We start from the raw sequence: 24564 nt of genomic DNA on the forward strand, positions 1-24564 counted from the left end.
TTGTTGCTTCTTTGGGATCCACTGCTAACAGGAATAACTTTTTAAATTGGCAATAAGTGTAAGGATATTGTTCACATTTATTAAAATGATCCTTAAGTAACAGAATAAGATTTAATAGAGATAAATGAGGCTATGCACATAGCTGCAGGCTAGGGAAGTGTGGCCAGTCCCGAGAGAGCAGAGTGTTTGGAAGGAAAGAGTAGTGGCCTAGGAAAGTCACTCTATCTCCAACTCAGTGTGGGATCCTGCACTCTCAGGAGCTCTTCTTTATCAAGGCATGAGGTTGGATGACCCCTAAGGATCCTGTATGGTGCTTTCATTCTATGCTTCCAGACTTAGTGGGCAGGTGGCTCTAATTCCCACCTCAAGCTGCATTTCTAAACACAGAGAATGTGGCCTTCCCAAATACTTTCAGGAGCTGGAGAGAGAACTTGCTGAGAAAAGATGTGGATGTGAGGGCCTGGCTAGAATGATGCCTGGTCTGCATCCACTGGGTGCATTGGGAGGAAGCTCAGGACTGCAGCATGTTTGGAAAGTTGGAAGAATTCTGGAGTAGTCATTAGGCCTCAGGGAGATAGTTTGTGAGAAAGGGGATTATTCACCCACGTTCATCGTTATCCAAGAAATTGGTGCCTGCAATATTGTTATTAACTCTGACAGGCTTAGCAGGATAATTTCAATATCCTGACTGCATGTTATATATAAATATTGTTGTAAAAGTCAGAGCTCACTGCAAGTACAATAATGGCATCTTTGGCTAAAAATGACCATTTGTTACATTTTGGCAAGGTAGCTCCGAATTCACCTGGAATCTCAAAGCATTGTGGGCTCCCCTACAAAGTCTGAGAGGTTTTGATTCCCAAGAGTGTCTCTAATTTGGTTATAAGGCTGACAGTGTGACTGAGGTCAGCCAGTCCCTGAATCGGGATCTGAGCTGCAGACCCTAAATTCAAGGTAAGCCTTGTCATATAGCTCACGGCTGTTCAGGAATGAGTTTTGTCAATAGTCGGCGAGGGTGGATGTCTTGCAAGCAAAGATGTGTTGCTTGAATGCTTTCTTTTTAATCTGTGCGATTTGTGAGAAAGAATTTAAAGCTTTGTATGGTCACAGTTCTTTCCCTAATTTTCTGTTGGTGATGATCTCTCTCTAGCTGGAGACAGCTGCATAATTTTTATTTGCTTCTAGAGTTATTCTCTTGATCCTCTTCCCCAGCCACTCCATCTGTATGCGGTTCAGAGAGCAGGCTAATTATGGGGTACTGGAGAAGCAGTTGCTCAGAGAAAAGCTCTTTAAGTGCTCGACTCGGGTAGCTCAACGCCAGGGTCATGCTCGTGACCATCTCCTCATTCACGTCCACACGTCTGCCTGTGAGCTGCCTTCCATCCTTTTGCAGTTGCATGAACAAACTTTTCAGAAAGGTCAACATGAGAAACAAGTGCTTTTTCTTAAAGGACAGAGCAAGTAAAGGATTTCATGTTTACTTCTTAGGTCTTCACACTGGAAAAATAGCCACCAAGTGGCCGAGAACAAAGATATGTTCCTATACTTAACACAGGTTTTGTATTTTTGGCTGCCCCTGCACTGGCTTAGGAGCAAGATGCTTCATACACTCAGGGGTCAAACTCTCAAACTGGTGTGACTCCAAGCAAAAGGGCTGCTGAAATTCCTTGACCCAGGAGATTGCTTTGCCCGCAGGTCAGTTTTTTCAACTCCACTTCATCGTATCGGGTAATTGATTTACTTCTGGAGATGTTTACCCTATGAGACCTCTCTGCCACCTAAATGGCATGGGCTGAGAGATACAAAACACTTAAGAATCCTGACTTTGGGAAGAGGGTACAGAGAAATACCTTTCCCCTCTGCCCCTCCCTCTTTTAAATCAATCAGCTTAGATTCTGTTGGAATCATCTAGACTGGCAAAGACTTGGGGCCCTTGGTTGAGCTGTTAGAACTCTAGAAGAAGCCTGCTTGAAAGCCAGATTTGTCTTCGATGTAAAGAATCTATAGACTCCCACTAATTATTAGAGAAATGCAAATCAAAACTACAATGAGGGGCTTCCCTGGTGGCGCAGTGGTTGAGAGTCCGCCTGCCGATGCAGGGGACATGGGTTCGTGCCCCGGTTCGGGAAGATCCCACATGCCGTGGAGCGGCTGGGCCCGTGAGCCATGGCCGCTGAGCCTGCGCGGCCGGAGCCTGTGCTCCGCAACGGGAGAGGCCACAACAGTGAGGGGCCCGCGTACTGCAAAAAAAAAAAAAAAAACTACAATGAGGTATCACCTCACACCAGTTAGAATGGGTATCGTCAGAAAATCTACAGAAAACAAACGCTGGAGAGGGTGTGGAGAAAAGGGAACCGGCTTGCACTGTTGGTGGGAATGTAAATTGATACAGCCACCATGGAGAATAGTATGGAGTTTCCTTAAAAAACTAAAAATAGAATTACCATATGACCCAGCAATCCCACTACTGGGCATATACCCTGAGAAAACCATAATTCAAAACCACACATGCACCCCAATGTTCATTGCAGCACTGTTTACAATAGCCAGGTCATGGAAGCAACCTAAATGCCCATCGACAGACGAATGGATGAAGAAGATGAGGTACATATATACAATGGAATATTACTCAGCCATAAAAAGGAACAAAATTGGGTCGTTTGTAGAGACGTGGATGGACCTAGAGACTGTCATACAGAGTGAAGTAAGTCAGAAAGAGGAAAACAAATATTGTATATTAACGGAACCTAGAAAAATGGTACAGATGAACCAGTTTGCAAGGCAGAAATAGAGACACAGGTGTAGAGAACAAACATATGGGCACCAAGGAGGGGAAGTGGCAGGAAGGGTGGTGATGGTGGTGGGATGAACTGGGAGATTGGGATTGACATGTATACACTAATATGTATAAAATGGATAACTAATAAGAACCTGCTGTATAAAATAAATAAAATTAAAATTTAAAAAAATCTATAGACTCCCAACACCACATCGTTCCAATGGGAACTTTGATGAAATTTCTACCTCAAACAAATCCGTGATGGTCATAAGGATCCCATTGGGAATCTGATCTCTAAGCCCATCACAAGTAGAGTTGGGTCTTCCTTTGGTGCTGGAGAAGTTTGCTTTTCCTCAAGTCCCACAGTTCAAATATGAGTCTGACTCTCCTGAATTGCCCCGGTTTGCATCACCACCCAAATCTATCCATGGAGGTGGCCTAGTTTTTACGATTGAAGGGAGAGTTTGGGCAAATAATCCCATATTTCTCAACGTTCCCTCCTCTGTTATACTTTGGCTAATTCAAGAACACATTCTGGTAGAATGGATCTGGCAGGGTTGCTAATTTACACTGATGGCAGAATCAGAGTCCAGAAAGGTCTCAGGCAATATCCACTTGTGGTTCAGAGCACATGCTTTGGAGTCAGACCAACCTGGGTCTGACTGATTCCACTGATTCCCAGTTCCACTGATGACTAGCTGTGTGACCTTGGAGAGATGCCTTAAGCTCTCTTGGCCTTTATTTTCTCATATTTAAGAAGGGGATAATAATCCCCACCCATGAATGATTGTGAAATTCCTCTCTGAGCCTAAGTACAGTCCTTTTTTTTTGAAGACAAAGATTTTACACCAACCCTCCTGATCTTAAAACTTGTGCCCCTTCAGTTCTAGGACATTTTCTCAAATTTTAAAAATAATTCTCTCTGATTTTAATCAGATAATAGCTTTTCTCTTTTGATCATCTAATTTCCTTAACTTTCCCTTTCTTGTCTTCAATCTTTTTGCTCTACTTTTAGAACTTCCTGTTCTACTTTCTGGTTGATATCTTTATCTTCTACACCTACTATATAATTTTTAATTTTTGCTATTATATTTTCAAATGGCAAGTGTTCTTGTTCTTTGAATGCTCCTTTTCGTATTGCATTCTGTTCTTGTTTCATGAGTGCAAACCCTTTCTAATATCTCTAAAGATGTTACAGTTGAGTTTTGGAGTCTTTTTCAGCTCCCAACATTGTCTGTGCTTCCTCGAGTTAATTTTTCTGCTTGTTTTGGACCCTGTATCTCAAGCAAATGTCCTTTCATTTAAAAGGAAGGCACTGGAACTTGTGTGTATGAATTTCACCATGAAGAGATCTGTTTGGGCCTGGCCAGGCTGTTTCCTGGGGACTCACAGGTGTAATTCTTTTCTCATGAACTAGTCCATTTCCCCTAGAGGAATCCTTTTCTCCTTCTGGAAGATACAGGCCTGGCTGCCTGGGTCCTGGGCGCTGTCAGGAGAAAGATGCTAAGAAGATAGGATAGTTGCCTGATTTTGTGGGGTGGGAGAGAGTATCTGAGGTTGTCCCTGTACCTTAGACATACTTTCTACCAAACCTCCTGTCTTCAGCCCCTCCCAGCACCCCTGCCTTCAGAGGTACCTGATCTTGGAGTCCTAATCTTCTTGGGAATTCTGCAGCGTAAACTGTCCTGCTTCCACTGCTGTGGGCATATGTGTCCCCTTTCTTTGGTCTACTGAGTCAGTTACCTTCATGTCCTTCTGTTTCCCAGCTTCCAAAATTTTGTTGATTTCAGTGGTCTACTGATACCCATTGTCATCTCCTGTCATTTCTCTGTGTCCTTTTCCTTGTGCATTTATGCCTTTGCTGTCTTTTTAATGAGTTTCCCGAAGGAACGGTAACATCTCCATATGTTGGAAGTCTATCTTAACTTGTTGATTTGTTTATTATCTATCTCTCCCACTTGATTATAAATTCCAAGAGGCCAGGGACCTGGCCTTGTTCACTATAGTATTCCTACTGTCCAAAACACTCCCTGGCGTATCATGGGTGTTGAATAAATACTTAATGAATGTATGCATGAATGAATGACATGTAATATAGATCTCTTTGTACAATGCTTACAGCCCAATAAATGATAACTATCTTAAGCATAATTATTTCTATCTTTGAAGATTAAGTATTGAAACCAAACTTTATGCTACTCACAGCCATTGATTTTAAATGGGGACAAATCTATCTCTTAAGTTAAAATCTTTAATGAGAAGCATCTGAAATATCTTACCTCCCCTAGAGCACCTTCTTCAAGCCCAAACTTTTCCTGATAGTGATCTTCCCACCATAACTCTCTTTACTACTAGGATGTCACCTGTTTCTGTTAAATTAAGGTCTGCATTTGAAAGGTAAGAGACTGCCTGAAGATCCCATTTCCAAGTAGAAGCACTCCTGGAACTAGTTCCCCTCGTTCATAATGTGACCTTCTGCCTGTCACCTACCTTCCTTCAGATTCCATTGCCTTATCTGGAAAGTAGGCTGGGGAGAACAGAAAGAATGATTAAATGATCCCTGAAGCTTTTGCAGGCTCTAAAATGACAGATTCTGTGGTTCTGATAATTACCAAGTGTCAATAAATAACCATCTCTAGGGCCCAGGTGTTACGATGGTGACATCCCTGTGAAATTGCCCAATCCTTTCAAATGGCAGATTGGTCAATTCATTAGATAATTAGGTATATAAATGATGGCTTCCAGGTATACATATAGACATCCCAGTTTTAAACATCTGCATAAATGTATTGTCACAATAAAAACCACAGAATTAAATAAATACAACCCAAACTGATTAATAGGATTAACTGTATTAGAGAAACCAGCCTTCCACCGGTGAAGATTCTGGCCGAAGGAGGTGTTGCTTTTTCCAATCTGCAGACAATCCCTGACTTCACATCAGTGCTGGCAATCTCTCTGACCACTTTGGCAAAAACAAGAGCGTCCTGTGGCAGGTCTTGAGTGGCGGATGGCTGAACAGTGGTGGGCAGCCAGTATGAGAAAAACAGGTGCACAGAGTGCCCAGAACTGGAAAATGCCAACCCACTGTGAAGATGCGACAGCTCTGCTTCTGGAAAAACCCAATGGCATACTGTTGTTTTTGGAGACCCTAGACCCTGCTGTGTTTGGGTTACATTGTTTATGACGTTGTACATAGGCCTCAACGTTGGTGTCCTGCAGTGTGTTGCTCTGGTGTTAAACGAGGGATTATCTGTTTTAAATCGCAGATCTATTAATCTCCCCCTCTCTATCAATGACATTGATATAAAGACTAATGACCATTGATATAATTTCAGTGATAAAGACCAAAAACATAGGGGCTCTAGTATTAGCTTCAATATCAATTTTGTTGAGTGACCTTGGCAATTGCTGTTATCTCTTTCAGCCTCTGGTTCCTTAAGTGATGAAATGGCAAGGGGGTAGACTGGATGATTTCTAAATCATATTCTTAAAGAAGTCCTTTCCTCTTTTAAAGTTCTGGAATTCTGAGATAGTTGGGGAGTAAATAAATGAGGAAAACAAATTGTGGTGCTCCTGACACCTTCCAGTCTTCTGAAAATAATATTCTTGGAGGAAGGGCCTAATAAATGCAACACCATCTTTAAAACCCCATCAGGACCAACTCCATTGGGTATCTAAACAACAACAAACGACTTTTCAATAAAACACAGGGGGACTTCCCTGGCGGTCCAGTGGTTAAGACTTCGCCTTCCAATGCAGGGGGTGCAGGTTCAATCCCTGGTCGGGGAGCTAAGATCCCACATGCCTCATGGCCAAAAAAACAAAACATAAAAGAACAGAAGCAATATTGTAACAGATTCAATGGAGACTTTAAAAACCAATTCTCTTAAGGGCTTGACTCAGGAATGAGGAGCTCTATACCCACCCTGTTGGGCACCTGGTGAGTCAGTGTTCATTTTATGGGGATGCTTCTTAAAGCACAGCTTTCTGTTTAGGGAAACTTCATGGTTATCTTACATCTTTAAAGGGGGAATAAAAACTAGGTTGTTTCTCTTAAGTCTGCTGCTCCTCTAGCATTTAATTTTTTTGTTCTTTGTTTGTTTTGGCCATGCTGTGCAGCATGCCGGATCTTAGTTCCCAGACCAGGGGTCGAACATGTGCCCCCTGCAGTGGAAGCATGAAGTCCTAACCTCTGGACTGCCAGGGAATTCCCTCTAGCCTTTAATTTAAAATGAAAGGATCTTGGTTTGGCTTTTTGATGCAAATGCTCATCTGACTCTGCCCTCAGAACGCCCACACAAGACCAAAACCGTAAGCTCCGTGAGCTAGTCAGGGAAAGCCCAAGTGGAAAAGAGATGCTTCCCAGGCAGCTGAGCAGGTGATTTCTAATTCAGTTATAGGGAATCTTCATGCTACTTAGAGCCGCGGATTTTAAGTGACTGCATGGAATAGCCAAAGAAACAACATGCACATTTACCATAGAAGCAAGAGAGAAGAGAAGAGCTTTTCTGATTTTTATGCATTTCTCCTGACACTGTCATTCTCAAATGGAGAGCCAGGATTCAGAGAGGCATCTTGGTCCTGGTGCATTACCACCTCCTCAAAAATTCTGATTAGTCCTTGAGATACTGTAGCAAATTAATTGAAATTGAAATCACCTAAAATTTTTACTTCCTTCAGCAATTCTTCACCTTCATGCAAAGTGTTACTTAAAATATTAACAATGCCTTACAGCTCGTAGCAGCTGTGTGCTTCTGAATGATAGAAGGTGATGGCTTAATAAGTGATAGAAGATACTGTTTGCATCTGTGCTGCCCTGTCTTTTATTATTCTCTTTTTTGGCACCTGTAGCCCTAGTCACTAGCATAGTGCCCTGTGCATAGAAATGTTAGCTAAGTGTTTGTTGGATGAGTGAGTGAATAAGGCAGTTAGCTTAAAGGTAAAAAATGTATTTCAAAAGGATCTTGCATACATCATCTTAGAAGGCCTTCGTCATCCTTCCTAATACCCAGCATATGCCCAACACAGAGCAGATGCTCAGCGAGTATTGGATTGATGGATAGATGGATGGATAATACGGACAGCATGTGATCCCACAGCAACCCTGGGAGGTATGTAGGAGAGGTGTTATCACTGTTATAACTATTTTCCAGATGAGTACTATGAGACCCTGAATGAGGAGGCAGTGGACCTGCCCAGGGTTTTGGATATTGAGTGTTCAGTGTCAAGGCCCAGCGTCAGGGCTGGAGTTCTTTCTTCCATGAGAAACAGTGTGGAGTTGGGCTGAAGAACACAAGTGAAGCTTGCAAGTCAGAGAAGCTTGGGTTTTGAAACCTGACCCTCGCCCCTTCCTAGCTGTGTGATCTTTGCCAAGCCCCTCACCCTCTGCACCTCAGCTTCCTCTCGGTGAAACGTGTGTTTGTACGTGGGGGAGGAGTAATGATAGAACCCACCACATAAGGCATTAAATGAGGAGTGACTGGAACAATGTGAGGGCGCATTTGGCAGTGCCCGACACTCGGCCGGCCTTAGTGATGGTAGCTGGTGCTGCGGTTGTGCTCACCCTCGTGTGGCCTCCTCTTCAGGGAGAAGGTTCAGGAAAGGTGATCCTAAGGGTGTGCTTTTGGGTTGTGTTTGGGGAAAGGACAGTACAGAATCCCCAGCCTAGGGCCGGGAAGAAAGAAAGAGACTAAAGAGACAGAGCATTCATTCGTTCAGTCACCCTTCCATGAAAGCCTAAAATGTGCGGGAGAAAGGAGAGCATTGGGATGAGCCAGGAAGGGGAGGGATGAGATCAGTTAGTACCTTCCCTGGTGCAGAATGTAGTCTGCAGTGAGCAGCTGGCAGCTCCTTTACCCTGACACCCTCGCTGGATGTCCTATCAGTATTACAAGGCAGACTTTTTAAAAAATATGGGGAAATAAACAATGCGAGGAAAATGTCTTGTCCAAATGAGAATGGCACTGCATAAACATGCTAATAGTGTCATAGCAGATTGGCTTAGGGAGGGGCTGAGAGATCATCCTCTGGGCTGTAATGGCTTTTTCAGTGTTGTGCCCTCAGCTTGTAGAGCTTGACACACGGGCACCCAACAAATGTCTGATGAATGAATGAAGGAAGGAGTTCATCTAGTCCAACCTCCTTGTTTTGCATATGAGGAACCCAGTGTCACCTAGCTGTGTTATACGTTCTTAGCTTGAACTTCTAAGTATAATGGAAGTACTTAGAATCTTCAATAAGGACTTCTAGCAATTGGTGTTGCTTACCACTATCAGGACAAAGAGAAGATCTCGAGAGGGTTTCTTTTCTTTTTTTTTTTTTTTTTTTTTGCGATACGCGGGCCTCTCACTGTTGTGGCCTCTCCCGTTGCGGAGCGTAGTCTCAGTGGCCATGGCTCACGGGCCCAGCCGCTCCGCAGCATGTGGGATCTTCCCGGACCGGGGCATGAACCCGTGTCCCCTGCATCAGTAGGCAGACTCTCAACCACTGCGCCACCAGGGAAGCCCGAGGGGTTCTTTTCTTTAATGGAAAAGAAGGTGATTCACGTGCCCTGACCCTCCAAAATGGAAATGAAACGCGAACACTTAAAATGAGTGGGAGGAAAGGAAAGACCAGGTTGAGTCTGAATCAAAAGAACGTTATTCTGATTGGGGCAGAGAAAAGATTGTCTGTAGATAAGAATTCTGAAAGAACAAGGAAGACACTTCTTTTGGTATGACAGGCCATGGTAGAAAATTCATCTCTTGTAAATCTGTGAAACACTATCAAGCAATCAGAGATATTTTTCATACTGCACATAATACTGAAAATGCTCTGTGAATATCATTAGACTGGCTAGTACTTTGAGTTGATCTTTCAGTTAGCAGTGTTGGTTAATATTGGGTTATTCTTACTCTGACGACTAATAACTAATATTTCTGTAGGACTTCACAGTTTAAAAAACACTTTCATGTACAGTAAATGATTTAATTTTTCAGCAATCTTATGATGGAGCCTTTGATAGCTACTGCTGGAGAAAACTGAGGCACAGAATGGCCACATGTCTTCCAACCCAAATCCCAAATTCTTATTCAGCAGGCTGCATTTGCTGTAGATGATGCCTCCCCCAGTGTCAACAGAACAGGTGTCAAGCCAGTAAGTCAGAGCTGGGTGTGTAGCCAGTACATCTTAACCTTGAATGTGCACACAAATCTCCTGGGATCTTAAAATGCAGGTCCTAATTCTGGGTCTGGGGTGAGGCCTGAGAGTCCAGCCTTTCTAACAAGTTCCCAGATGTTGCTGTTGCTGCCGGTTCATGGATCTAGAACACATTTTTTGCTGCTTGTGAATCAGTTATGCTGTCACCTACCGAATGTCCAGACCAGGAGAGAATGTACTCAGAGCTTTCTGCAGCTGATTCATGTCCAGAGAGAGCCTGAGGCTGACCCCTGACCCTCTCTTCCTGCCTAGCAAGGATGAAGTGGCCACAGCAAGAGGCAGGCACTATTGCCCAGGAGTCAAAACATTGTATAGGGAGTCTTTAGAAATTTCTGCCCAGATATCATTCACGTTGGAATTCTGGTTCCAAAATATCTATTTTACCTGGAGGGCAGGACAAGAGTGATAAAATCCTGGACTGAAGAGCCTGAACAGAATTCTGCATGTGAAGCCAAAGCGATGATGTGTATGTTTTCTTTTGAAGTGACTTAAAGAGTAAAAAAGTGCCCATTCTCTGGGGGCATTTTATTAAGACCAGGCAGCCAGCCTGGGGAGGTTTGCAATGTCCAGGATGTGGGCAGAGTTTGAGGGGAACACTGAGGTAAGAAGACAGCCCAGGATGGTGGTTCTCAGCCTGGCTAGCCATTAAAACCACTCACATGCATCAGAAAGTATGAACGCTCTAACTGCACTACAGGGATTTTCAGTTACTTGGTCTGGGCTGGGATCTGGGCATTGGGCTTATTTTTAAGGCTGCAGAGGGGTTGAATGTGCAGCCAGGGTTGAGAACTGCTAGCCTAAGACAAAAATGCTCCAGGATGGAAGACAGAATGAAGAATTGTATCCGTAACTATATTAGTCTGTTCTCATTATTTGCGGTGCCGATGTTCTGTGAAGTCCCTGTGAACACTGACTTAGCAAACACTGAACCCCCCTGCTGCTAGGGGAAATACTAGACTAGGTTCCTGCAAACCTCATGACATTTTCATTAACCTATCAATACATAACATTATTTTATATATGTTTAGAGACATCTTATTTAATACATATTGTTGATTCATTAATATCTGCATTCAAGGCCAACAGCACTCTTACTCATGCTGAACAAAACTTGTCCAACACATGTGTTTTCTCCCTAAAGCACATCACAGCCTCTTGCACTGAGCAACACTAGCCAGCACACCAGCCCTACACTTGGGGGCGATTTTAAACAGTAAATCACCAACGAAAAACACCGAAGTTAGAAAAACATGGCGCTAAACAACCTTGTAAAGGACACTGGTTTACAATATGAGAACTGACATGGGAAGGCCGAGCAACAAGGCCTGTTTGACTCCAGCCAGGAACACGTGCTCCAAGGACTCATTTTTTGCCAGTCTGCACAGGTCCATGAATGACGATGAGAATGCTGCGAATGTTGATTTTTGGTTACAAGAAATTTTTAGCAAGTAGGTGAATTCGCAAATACAGAATCTGTGAATACGGAGGATCAGTGATATATAAGACATAATAAAGGAACACACACTGTATAGTTTGTATGCAGGTCAAGGTGGACATAGAAGTAGACAAGCAAAGAGACCTATGGATCTGAGCTGGTTGTCTGGGGTCAGCCCAGCCCCCCGATCGTCCTACAGCCTGTTCTCTTTGCTGCCCAGATCTTAAGGCTCCAGACAGCCCTCCCCATCTCATATCCAATAAGAAATGAATGCTGTTCAATTCCTGTCCTTAAACTAGAACAGTCCTGGGGCCTGCATTATGCCAGGAACCTCATGCTTGCAGTGTCTCTGGAAGTCTTTTATTGCAGGACTGATTTATAATACCCAAGTCGATGAGTTGAGAGCAATTACGTAAACGCTGTTTCTCTGGGATAGAGAATAACGGTCCGGTTTAAATGAAAAATGCAGTGCCAAGTGAAAAATTCAAATCGTTATGTGTAATTACAGACCGCAGTAAATCAATTTTACAAACACAGTACCAATCTCACTGTGTCCCAACACCCACAGGGTCAGGTTGTGACAGTTTAAATTTGAGAAGAGGCTGAAGGTGAAGAGAAGGTGGGAATTGGGATGCGTGAAGCCTCAATAGCTTGTCCTGAATCACATGGTGATTCAATCAAATATAATTAAGAAACCAGGAGAACCCAAACCATCCAATTTCTCTTAATTAACACCCCCCCAAATAATCTAATTAGCAGTGTAAGCTCAAATTGTGGGGTTTTTTTTTTGAATGGTCATTTATGTGTATTGTTACACTTGACATTTAGATTGAATGCTTTAATGAAAACAAGAACCAATTCCCTCATCAGTAAATTGCCGGCCGAAATGCTGAGAATCTCCAGTTCTCATTCTTCTATCAAGGAACTAAGTTAAGAATTAGTCAGGACTGCATAATACATTTCTAATTATTTATAACCCGTCTCCTAACACTAGAAAGAAAAGAAAAAAGATTGCTGCTTAATCAAGGCCAAGTTCAGAGTTTCACACTCTGAAATCCTGGCACCAGTCCTGCGTTTGGCTGGTGCTGAGTTGAGACCCTGATGGCAGTAGGATTTTGGCATCTTCTAATGATGCCAGTCCTTGCCTAATCAGTGCTGCTGCATTTAAGAGCCACCTTGCCCTCTTATCTGGGAGCCTTTTAAGCTCCACTGGCAGTGAAGACTTTGCCAGTAGTTCAGCTCAGCTCAAGACAGGAGTTAGTAGACAAGACTCCAAAATATCCTTTGTAAGCCCCTTTTAAGTGTGACCCCCTTCTCCTCTGGACAGCTGCTGCTGGTGGTGTCAAGATGCAAAAGGATACCCTGATGATTTGTTCAGTGACTCTGGTAGTGGCCCTGGGATTGATGCTCTGAGGCGGGGCTTGGTTGCTCAATCATGAAACCCTGGCTATTGCAGTTCCAAATTTGGATTGCTTTGCTGGTACCCGCATTCAGTCAGCGGCCGGGGAGTGTTAAACACAGGATGGACAGTGCATTTTGTAAACCTAAGAAGCACTTCCTGGATAGACATGTGAGCTAACAGTGATTACAATTTGAGAGTTATCTTTTAAGAAAGGGGTAGGAGGGTAGTTTTGTCATCAAACATCTAACTTTCTGAGTTTCTCCACTCTCTTCCTTAAACACAGTGACTGGAGCATTTTTATGGACACACTGGTAAACAAAAAAGGAAATAGCTGCTTCAGTCCACTCGTGGCCACTTGCTTGACTCAAATATTTTCTTTACTTGGTGTCATAATCAAAATGATTCAAATTCTGCAACTCTGTCTAAACTCTTCACTCACCACATGGGTAGAAATTCCACGGACAAACCTAAGGTCTAAGAAGCCTAAGGGTTAAGCACATATAGATATAACTATAGATATGAAAAGGAATATAATTCAGGAAAGTAGAAGTGAACCCAATATACAGGAACCTTAGAAATGGCTGGGTTGATTCCACAGTCCCTCGAATTGGCTGAAACATCTGCTTCAGTGGTGTCAAGTTACTTCCATAGTTGGTGTCATTGGTTTTGACAGAATGGAATGAGAGGATTTGGGCAGTTTCCTTTTAGGACTGATTGATTTGAAGTTCTACTTGTAACATTCTACTGATTTCTATAAAATGTATATATTGGCTTCTTGTCTAACTTATAAATAATGACAATGTAAAGTCAAACAGCAGTTTTCTAAAATAGATTTTCTACTGGATGACACCCAGTTTTGCCATTATAGAAACTGACAAAAGAGGACAAATGAAATGTACAAAAGATTAATGCAGCAATAAAAGTCTGCCAGAAACATTCTAATTTACTTCTTAAAAGCCTAAACGTTTAAGTGATCATATGAAGGCAGAAACATACATCTTTGCTCTGCCCAAAGGCCGAGCCTTCTGTGGAGTCATAAGGGCTGACACCAGTGACAAGGACTCACATCATGGAAAAACCTCTCCAGGTGCTTTTCCCTGCGTCAGAACGTGTTCACTTCAATATGGTATGAAAATGAGACTGAACGGGGAGAAAGAGATTTGGCAGTGTGTATCTGTCAGCCCTGTTGGCATGTTCTTTGCGGCTCTGTCTTCTTCTGGAGTCTCCGTTTGTTTTGTTTTGTTGCATAGGCGAGTGTATACTTTCTCTTCAGAGAGCGGGTGGCTTCCTCCCTGGGCTTGTCGGGAACACCCGGTCCGCCCCCTACATCTTTGCTTTGTAGCATGCTCTTTCTTCTTCCCCCAGGATGGGGTGGAGTCTACAGCTGTTTGGGGGAATCATCTTCTGGTGTCCAGATGTTGTGAGCACTGGTTTTCCAAACTTTTGGACAAGAAGCAGAGCACAAGCATGCAGAGTTGAGGCATATAACCTTTCAGATTTGCTTTTAATCTGTTCCCTGAAGCAATGAGACGGAGCATGTTAATTTTAACCGTAATAATTAATACTCCCTTCCCCCTCCAACCCCCGACACAAATCTGTTCTTGGCCATGAATGTGACTGGTGTTGTCTTTTTTTTGCATGATGTCACTGATTAAATACCCAAGTTTTGTTTTCTTTTAATGTATTCTTGCAGTACTATTAATCTTTTCTTCCCCAAAGATTCCCACCACAGGGCCTCAGATTACTGGTTGTGGCACCACAAAACCAACTAAAGAAGAGGAATCCAGGGTCTAATGTCGTTTCGCCACTGAGCCTTACTCAAAGATGTTGGCTTTTTTAAAAAGCAAATGCCTAGAATTATGCATAGGTGTTAGTGGTGTTAGCAGAACTCTACTCTTTGAAAATGGAAAGCCTTTAGTAACAGTTCCTTAGATGCTCTGAAATCAGTGTTCTCAGAAGAAACTCTTGGGATGGCACCCGAAAGATGCCTGTTAAGCCTAAACTAAGGGAATGGACAGAAACACTCTCCCCAGTAACTTTGAAACAATAGCCATAGCTATTTTATAGCTGGCAATGGCTTGAGCTTTTTCTCCTTCAAACTTGACAAGTATCAAAGCACCTCCTGCAGCAAAACTCTCAAATCGGTGTATTCAGCAAAGGTTCTACTGATACTTCTGAATGTCTTTTGGGAGTAGGTCTAAAAAATATTGTTAAAGTACACCATTAACAACACGTAAGTAGAATATTCCCCGTGCTCTTTCATAGCCTGTTGACACACGTAACATGTATCACCCGAGTAGGGAATTGACCTGGACCTTTTCATTCGGGAAAGAAATTCTAAGTTAATATTTAAAAAATAATATGCAAATGTTTGATTTCCTCATTCTACTTTTTAAAATCCCTAAATTAGAATGAGTTGTATTTGTAAAGTTTAGTCATACTAGCAATTAGATTGAGTTCTGTCACATGAGCGTCTAGAAGTTGAAAAATTAACAAAGCATTAAGTTTTTCTGTGAAGGCCAACTTCTTGAATTAGAAATGGAGAGACTGGCTTAAGAAGAAAGAAGAGTGAAATTGCAAATCATGTCTATGTGGCTGAACTCATGAGGGCCTGATGAGGTTGCAGAGCCCAACCTTGGGTTGAGAAGACAGGTTATTGGGTTTGATGAAAGAGAATGACATTAGGAGTATGGGTGTACTTAATGCCCTTATTCAAAAGGAAATCAGCTTCAGCAGCCTAGATTTTAGACTCCAGGGCAAAATGCTGAGCCTGGAGATAGGTGGAAACTCACAGTGGTAGCAATGAGACCTGGTGGTGGAGTGAACTTGAGGAGGTAGTATAACTGTGAAAGGCACCAGAGGACTTTAAGCATACGAGTTCCCGAGGCCACTAGGTGCCCGTGGAACTCAGCAAACACAGCAGAGAATAGCAGTCATCTCTGTCATTTATTGAGTTTGGGCCTCAGTTTTTAACAAAAAACTGGGATCCCCGTAAAACAATAATTGTACTTCAAATCTGATGATGAAAAAAATGACAAAAAGAGCTATGAACTCAGCAAATATAAATGAATTTATATTTTATTAATTTTAATACTCTCTACATACGTATAAAAACCACGTAGAGCACAGCGTCTCATCTACTAACCGGTACACGTAGGGATTCCCAGGTCCTTCCACTACCCAGGGGCCCCCAGCCCACAACATAGGGATTATTGGATTACATTGCCTTTCAGGGCCTCGCACCTCTGAAATGTTATTAGTCTATGCTCATAATACTAATTTTAAAGCATTACTTGCATTCACTGTATAAAGTTAAGGAGAACAGAGAAGTATGCAATGTATCTTCGAAAGATCTCTATTACCGTTTGTTAGGATAAAGTTTCAGTGTAAGAGTTGAGCTTCAGTCGTCCGAACTGTTTGTGTATGAGGATCACTTCACTCCTTGACAGTGGGGTACAATTCTTAACCTAACAGTGGACCAAGGAAAAGCTGGGCCCGTATCCCAAACCTTCCTCTTTCCACAAACCCCATTATTTGTCATATTAGAAGGCAGGAGAAGTAGTTATACCTAATTTTCTTAAAAGAGTCTATCTTGAAAAGTCTTTTCCTGAACCTTATTTCAGTAGCTAAAAATCAAGGCAAAGTTAAGTTTGGTCAAAGGAAAGGGGAAAGAAATCTGATTTCCAGGCTTTCAAGAAAAGACTTAAAAGAACAGAACCCAGCGCCAGGTATTGTATTTTCCCCTAAAAATGTGTTGAAAGTAGTCTCATGAAAGATGCTTGGAGATGAAAAAGAAATCATAAGGTTAAAGGAGGTCAGAGACGGCGGCTGGCCCCGAATGGTATGACAGAGTTTATTGCCGGATTATAAGACCCTCTGTCCTCACATCATACTGCTCCACTGCTGAAGCAAGATTATTTTTAGCTGCTTTTCCCATATTTCAACTAGACTTGCTCAATATTTATTATTTATTTTTAGTTCACTTGAAGTTATAAATGTTCCAACTATTATAGTACTCTACTGTCATATGTACACATACATACATATATATGTGTACATACCTGAGATTTCCTATTCCTAAAAATATAAGCGATACGGGCTCTATACTCTACACAGTATTAAGTTCTAGCTTCAGTTTTTTCAAGAGCAAGAGTCACAATTTTGCCCCCCTGGGCAATCGTTAGAATGAATCCCCCCCTGAAATATGCCGTCCCTCCAACGCTCATTATTATAAAGTCACAAAATTCAGGACCTCGGTTCAGCTGGAACTTGCCAACTTCTCATCAATAGTGAGATTTTTTTTTGCAAGGTGTGCTTAATTCTGCATCATTTGAATATTACTCTGGGGCGGCTTAAGTCTGAATGGAGCGCTGCTGTTGTCTGGCCTGCAGCAGTCAGCAAGCGAGAACATTCAGAAGGTCTGCCTCTAGCTAGAGTTATTCTGGGGCAGCGAACACAGTGTGAAGAGCTTCTCAGAAGCCTCACTTCACTGCTCTCCCCTCCCTACTCATAGGGAAAGGAATTTTATTTATTTATTTTTGCCTGAATATCCATTCTTCCTCTATTTACCACCACTTCAGATGAGTTCTTTTGGTTGAAAAGAAAAAGGAGCCACGGGACAGCCATCCACCCTTTGCCCCGGGCCACCTCATTCATTCCACCGCTGTGTGGCCTGTTTTCTCACACCCTTTCTGTCCATGGCGTTTATTCTTTCCTCTGCTATTTTATGCCAAATAAAGTACTCCAGCACCTGACGTAATACCAAATTCGGCTCCGCGGTCACCATTACCTCTACCTGAAGATTTGTCTTCATGCCAAAGTGGCCTTGTTGGCAGGTGACCTGTCACCTGCTCCGGTCTCCTTCCCACAGGAAGGTGAGCCTGTATTGCCTCCAGGCCTCAGTTCCCTTTGGAGAAATGAGGTGTTTGCCCCGCACAACTTGGCTTTCATGTAGGTGTGGGCCCCCGCTGGCTCTCAATCCACGGCCCTCTCTGCAAACCAAACCAGAAGCTTAACGAGAGGCATTGTGCTTGGTTGCTATGTCAGGTTCGCTCCTAAGGGGACGTTTCTGAGTTTGGTGCCAGCTGTGGGAATCTCTATGATACAGACAGGGTGGGGCCTTAGGTAGAAAGTCCCTGGGAAAAGGTCCTGGTACCTCAGGTATAATTGACTTTTATTGGAGACAGAGACCAACCAAGTTTGTGCCGTAATCCCTGTAGCTTCGGCCAAGCTCAGGGATATATGAAGAAATGGATGTAGGTTTCTACGAACAAATCCCTATAAGTCCTGGGAAGTTAGGTAAACATTTAGTAGATTCCTTGGACACTGACAGCCTCCCCAAGGACACCCATCGGTGGGGAGGTAGCATGGATTTTAAGAAAACTTTCGGTGGAAAGAAGCAAATTGGCTTCATCTAATAACAGAATTCAGCTGCTACCTGTGTGTGGTATTGTTCTCCACATCCAAAAACGGGGACTCTCTTAGCAGTGTTACCACTCATGGTTATGGATTCAGTTATAGCCTCTAACCAGGTGGAATGCTAAGGGTTCCAGCAGCTCTGAGCTGTGTGTCTCTCTTTGGCAAGGCCTGTTTTTATGGTTTCGGGCTCACTCTAATCCTGGCTGTGAAGAGGAGCCCCCGTTTCCACTCTGGGCACACCTGGCTGGCACCGTTCAGAGCATCTACCAGATATTCTGAAATGGTTGCAGAGGTACCAGGAAGCAAAGACATCTAAGCTGGAAAGTCCCAGCACTTGGGGCAGCCCTGAACAAGTCTGCCCAATTTTGTATAAATACTTAGACAGGCATGAAATGAATTTTCTGGATGTCTGGCTTTTCTTCCTATTGGCTTCTCTCTTCATTTTTGCTGCTGCTTCCTTTTTCTTTTTCTGCTTTTTCTTTTTTCTTTTTCTCTTGCTAATTCGGATCCAACCAGGTAGCAATGCATTTTCCAGGGAGCCTTTTTAAATAGTTTCTTCCATAGTCTATTTAGTGGAAATGCAAGCTGTTTCAGCCTGTTAGGATCCAAAAAAATTTTTAACAGTGTTCCCTTTGCATATTTTGAAGTTAGATGATAATTCCTTGCCTTTGATAGAATCGACCCAAATTAGAAATATTTCTCAGGTTACAGATACTACACTCGGCAGCTCCCTTTTCCCCTCCCTTTTTTGTTAATAAGGAAGTTTCTAGCCCTTCTGATTGTCCCTCTTGCACACACAAGACTGCCCTTCTGGCCACATGAAGCCAAACGGAAACACTGACAGCAGAGGTGTGAGCCCCATGGCTCTCAGGGCCTGGTTAATGCCAGCTGACCAGGAGCAGCCTGCCCTCACCTCTACTGCCCCAAACACACTTTTTGCAAACACTCAGACTTTTGGCCCTGGTCTTTATCTTTTTAAGTGGGCGGCAAGGGAGCCTGCTGTTCAGGTCTCTGTGTGGGTGCTGCCGCACCAGAATGCGGTTTAACAGAAAGCAGAACTTCTTACATTGGGATGTCAGGTCTGCTGACTGAAAAACGCACAAAGATGAACGCCAGCAAAGCATTGCTAGTCCGTACTTGGGAGAGTAAATACCTCATCGGAGGGGATAGAGCCTGAAATGGAACTTAATGGCTTCCCTGAAAAATGTTTAAAAATGCATGTGGCTCAGTTCCATGTTAACACTGCAGCAGTCAAAATAAACTGGACCTGTCAGTAGCCAGCGCAGAGAGAAAGTTATGAATAGACTTATTTTGTAAGGTTGTCACTTTACACGCCCAGAAAAACCAACCAAGGGTAACGTCGGCTCCCTCGGCGTTGATTTTGGTTAAATCCCTCCCTTGAATGACCTCAATTTAATTTGGCTAGGTATATGTGAGTTGTTGCTTTTTCCTGGTTTTCTGGAAAAGAAATTAAAAATGGGGGCTACACAGATGTTGCCCACTGCACGGAAGGGCTGAGCACGCTGGTAGAAACCATTCCCGGATTACTGAGAGCACCCCCCTGGCTTCTGAATGAACGCCTTGTTACCTGGAAGTGTTTTCAATATAAAGTTTGGCAATTAACCTGCGAAGCCAAGAGAAAGAATCGGCCCTTTCACGCACAGCTGCTGTGTCCCGTACCCCTGGTAGCATTGGGCCCCTCGCTGAGCCTGCACCCCCTTCAGAGGTGATGGTTCCCCCGATTCCTGGTTGGAAGGACTAGTCCACTTCGTCTAGCTCAGCCCAGCAAAGATCCCCAACGATGATGACCGGCCTGCCTGCCCTTCCAGAAGTCCACCCTTAACGACATGGGTAATGTCGGGTTTTGTGTGTTTCCTCCCCTGCAAACAAATTATCCAGGACATGTTCTTTTCAGTCTTGGCAGATGGCCACTTAGCCAGGCTGTCAAGCCTCACCTGATTTATGTAGCAGTAGCCCACTACTCCAAATCCTGATTTCTAGAGTCGTAACTAAACCCAGATCCCAACCCGCAAAAGCACAGGTCTGGGCACTATAGATGTAGCCTCCCTGGAGAAGCCCAACCCACCCAGAGGCACAGACAGCATCCTTTTTAATCACCCCGAAGGGAAGGGCCACCCCATGCCCACTGATGCAGTAATAAGACAGCGCCATCTCTCAGGGTGAAGAGGTACTGTGGGTTCTTCTGCGGCCCAGGCTAAAGGGGGGGGAATAACCTATTTCATTTTATTTTTTTTTTCCAGTTCTCTCAGGCCAGGCACACCACAGCCCTTTGAAACGATCTGTGTCCCTTACCCCACCCATGAATGTGCCAAACCAGCCTCTAGGACATGGATGGATGTCTCATGAGGACTTACGAGCTAGAGGACCCCAGTGCCTCCCATCCGATCATGCCCCCCTGTCACCACAAAGCAGTGTAGCCTCTTCAGGAAGTGGTGGGAGTGAACACTTAGAAGATCAGACCACTGCTCGTAACACATTCCAAGAAGAAGGTAGTGGTATGAAAGGTGAGTGACGACCACTGGCAACAGAGTCCATCCCTTTATTTGGAATCAGGAGGGTGAGAAGAGAGGTAGGCAGTGAGGAGGAAGGAGCCCGCCCCTCCCCAGGCTGATGGAGTTGACCGTGGAGGAAAGGGCTCGGATTCCCCTTCCAGGGCTTCTTACCAAAACCTGGGAAGAGCAAGAGAGGTCAACACCCTCTTTTTTTTTTTGAATGCAGTGACTTGCAGACAATTAAATGTGTCACAGCTGGCGGTGATAGCATCTACTGTTTGCACGTACGTTCCTGGTCTGCCCTGTTTGTAAAGACGCTGAGCTGCTCCAGCCTTCTACCTCACTGCTTTGGCCAGGGAACCGTCAATAATTTAGCAAAACAAACCGCAGGATCTTTTTTCAAATCTCTCTCAGTGTACAATTGTAGTGTTGCTTTCTTTCCTCTCTCCCTTTTCCTTTGATATCCAAAGAAGCTTGCAAACCCTTTTTCTCTGCATCTGTTTAAGGGACATGAAAAAAATACCACTGAGACTCTCTGACAGTGTTTTAAGCCTGATAGCAGATTTGCATACAGGTGATAAAGGCCTTTTGTGCAGCATAAATAAATGTTCCTACACTGCCCTGTAAACCTCTCCTCTTCTAAAGGTACTCATCGGGAGATAGAGATTTCCAAATTACCCATGGTAGGTTCAGAGAGGATACGCACATTCTGTATGTTTAGATGCAAGTTGTTCAAGGGCTGGGAAGCCCTTAGGGAAAGATGCTCATCAGAGACACATTAATAACAATTTTAGATGGAGAAACAAGAGCTAGTCGTGCTCCTGGGACTACGATGCTGAGGGGAGGCTCTGAGGGTGCCCTCGTTGCTGGCATGCATAGTCCTGAGGTTGTGCTGTTTCTGATCGTACCCTTGAGAAGAGCTAGTGTTGACATAAGAGGCTGTGTACTGAGTTTCCTCCCCACCACAGAAGCGTGGCACAGAGAGATGCCCGCCATTGCCCAGGTGCTGGTTGTAAGTGAGCGCCAGGCTGAAAACTGGAGCTTGCCCACCAGGGGACATGAATCGGACACAAAGACACTTCCCTGGAGCATTCCTCCCTCCCAGCTGCTCAGGCCAGCATCCTCCCATCCCACCACCATCTGTGGTGGATACTGTGCTGAGTGCCCAGAGCGGGTGGGACACATCTTGATGTTCTCCTCTCTCTGGTGATAACAAATGGGTCATTAAAGGTGTTTAACAGGCAGCAAAAGCAGTGGCTCCTTTTGGCACGGTGGGGATGTGTGTCCTCTCTTCTTTCTCTTTCACAGTTCTCGGGGAAATGTGTCATAATTTTGGAGACCTACCAAAACCCATTTTGGAGTTTATGCTACATGGTTCTGTGTTCAAGCAGCTGAGCCCCGGGGGATGAGTAGCAGGGGAGGCTCAGCCATGCTTGGCCCAAGACGGGCAGAAGCCATGGTTACTCAGGACTAGCTTCTTGCCGGGCGAAGTGGAGCATCTGGACAAGTGGAGTGTCTGGACAGATGGTTTCCAAGAAAGCTACGTGTGGTTCTAATTGGTAACTGTGGGAAGGAGGCCTGGCCTTTACGTTGAAGGGCTTGGAGGGTCTTGCAGGAAGCCTGTTGTTCTCCAGGACACAGGCCTCGCCCAGAGGCATGCTGGGTCTGCTGTCTGCTTATAGGAGCTTCGTTATCTTCTCTTTCTTTTGTCCTTTTGCTTTCTTTTCTTGGTTTTCTTTCTTTGTTTTTGGTTGTGAAGCCCTCTGTATACCTTAGACATTCTCCCAAAGCAGGTAAATGTTTGTTCATTGCATGCTGGCCTTTTGAGGTGAGAAATGAGTAACGAGAGCAGGCTTTTAAAGAGAAATGAATGAGAGAAAAATGGAATAAATGTCCTATCTCTGTTTTAGAATCAAAGCCGAAATGTTCCAAAGTTCAAGGAACATCCCATCTATCCGCTTCTTTGATTCCTTCTTTTAGAATTGGTGAGAATTGTCCCCTCAGAGCTTCTTCGATCGGAAAATGATGCAGATAAGATCTGATAGCCAAGATTTTCTGTATAGGCCCAAGGCATGTGATCAGAAAACAGGCTCTTTGGTGACAGGACTAAACAGAGGACCCTCTTCTGTGTATATCCAGCTTCTGCTGACCTATTGAATGGTCCTTCTCCCAACGTATACAGTCCTTAGTGAATGAAATGGCAAAACCTATTTGAAGGAAGGAACATGATAGACGATGAGGGTTCTATGTGTGGGAAAAGTATATTTGCAGTTCAGCTGGTAGGTCAAGCCGTAGGAACATCCACACCTGAAAACAGCATCATTCCAGAGTGTCGGGGCCAGTGTTTATGCCACACGAATGCCCCTCCCCCGCTGCACCTGGCAACAGCTTCCCTCGAAGGCCACCCCTGAGGACTCCCACCATCAAGCGCTGCTCAGGATGGCCTCCCAGGAGAGCACAGAAGCAGCCCTTAACAAGCCTGTCCTAAGAGTGTGTCATACGATTCCCCTGTCCAAGAGCAGGCACCGGTTTAAATTTCCAAATTAATTTGTATTTTTCTGAGAAATGAAATCTGAAATCAAATGAAGTGCTTTTAAAGAGCGCTAGCTCTTCCTCTTGGATCCATGTCTCTTCCTTTCAGTGACCTGGCCCTTTGGCAGGAGTGTCAGCCTTTTAAAGCTACTTTCTGGTCCACTTCAGGATGCCATCATCTAATTGCTATTTTCCTACTTTTTAGACACCCAGTTTACGAGAACAACAAGGAATCTGTAGTAGAATTTGGAGGAGTTCCAAATCTCCAGGGGACGCATGTCAGCCCTCACCCCACACCTTGGGAAAAGAATAAAAATTCCCGTAATTGAGCTTAATTTAGTGTGAATTCATCTTTCTTGACAGCAGCTGTGCGTACTTTGCCGAAACGCTGTGTTCATCCGAGGCTTCCTTTTCATCCAGACAGATGAGCCAGGTTTGGCTACACATCGTCCCTTAGGAATGTGCCTCTTGGGTCCAGAGTGGGAAATAAAGCTCACAGCCCAGCATTCTTGCCCTTTTTTTTTTTTTTTCACAAACATCCATCTCTCCCTCTTTTCGTCTTGGTGTCAGCGTTCCCTGCCAGGGATTGTCACTAAGTTCCCTCCCAAGTAGACCAGCTCCTGCTCTCAGAGGATTAACATCATCTGCCTGCTTTGCTGTGTTTTTCCTTTTATAGTAAACACACATCCTGAAGGTTTAAGTCAGCTCTGAAGCACTGAGTGGATGTCCCTGGCAGTAGGGATCTCAAACTAATATCTCAGGCTCAGGGAAGCGTGGGATCAGCTACTCAACTAGAAATTAATGAACAGAAGTGGGACACTGAATGGTGATATGGAAGTTTCCCCTTCAACATGCCCTGTGGAGGCTACCGGTTACACACGTTTGGACTGAATAGACTGATTGCGGTTTCTAAATTCAGTGGTCCTTCTTCCTTGCAAAAGCTTCACTGTGCCTTATCCCAGGGGAAAGATTCTCGATTCTAAGTTGACACTCAGTCCTATTCTTCTCCCCTCCATATCACGTGAGTAGAATGTGCTCTCTTACCCCTTCGCTCATACAAAGCCTCCAGGTGGCCAAGAGGGGAAAAAATGACATTCCCATAAATTGCTGAAAGGAAAAGAAAATAGAGAACAGAATTTCATTGGTGGGAGAAGTACATTTGCCCCTCCTATTAGCATCACGTCTTCAGAAATTTTGTATAAACCCAACACCTAAAGACTTATCCGAAGGCAAGAGCTGTTCATGAGTGATATGGCTGTTCTATGGGAACAGAGACAAGGGAAGA

The 24564-nt window shown here is 44.0% G+C and overlaps 1 protein-coding gene across 6 annotated transcripts in view; it reads left to right on the forward strand.

Annotated features, from left to right (window-relative positions):
* Window positions 1-24564, forward strand: part of SAMD4A (sterile alpha motif domain containing 4A) — a 240408-nt gene that overhangs the window by 166895 nt on the left and 48949 nt on the right. For 4 of the 6 annotated variants that reach the window (XM_027111287.1, XM_027111290.1, XM_027111288.1 and 1 more), the window contains exon 4: window positions 20496-20759. The exons of the other annotated variants lie outside the window; for them this stretch is intronic. In XM_027111287.1, coding sequence (XP_026967088.1) covers window positions 20496-20759 — 264 coding nt within the window. The remainder of the gene's footprint in view (window positions 1-20495; window positions 20760-24564) is intronic. 6 annotated transcript variants of the gene reach the window in all.

Source organism: Aethalodelphis obliquidens, unplaced genomic scaffold, assembly GCF_003676395.1.
Source record: "Aethalodelphis obliquidens isolate GAN/ISIS:26980383/991018 unplaced genomic scaffold, ASM367639v1 scaffold10, whole genome shotgun sequence".
Taxonomy (NCBI): Eukaryota; Metazoa; Chordata; class Mammalia; order Artiodactyla; family Delphinidae; genus Aethalodelphis; species Aethalodelphis obliquidens.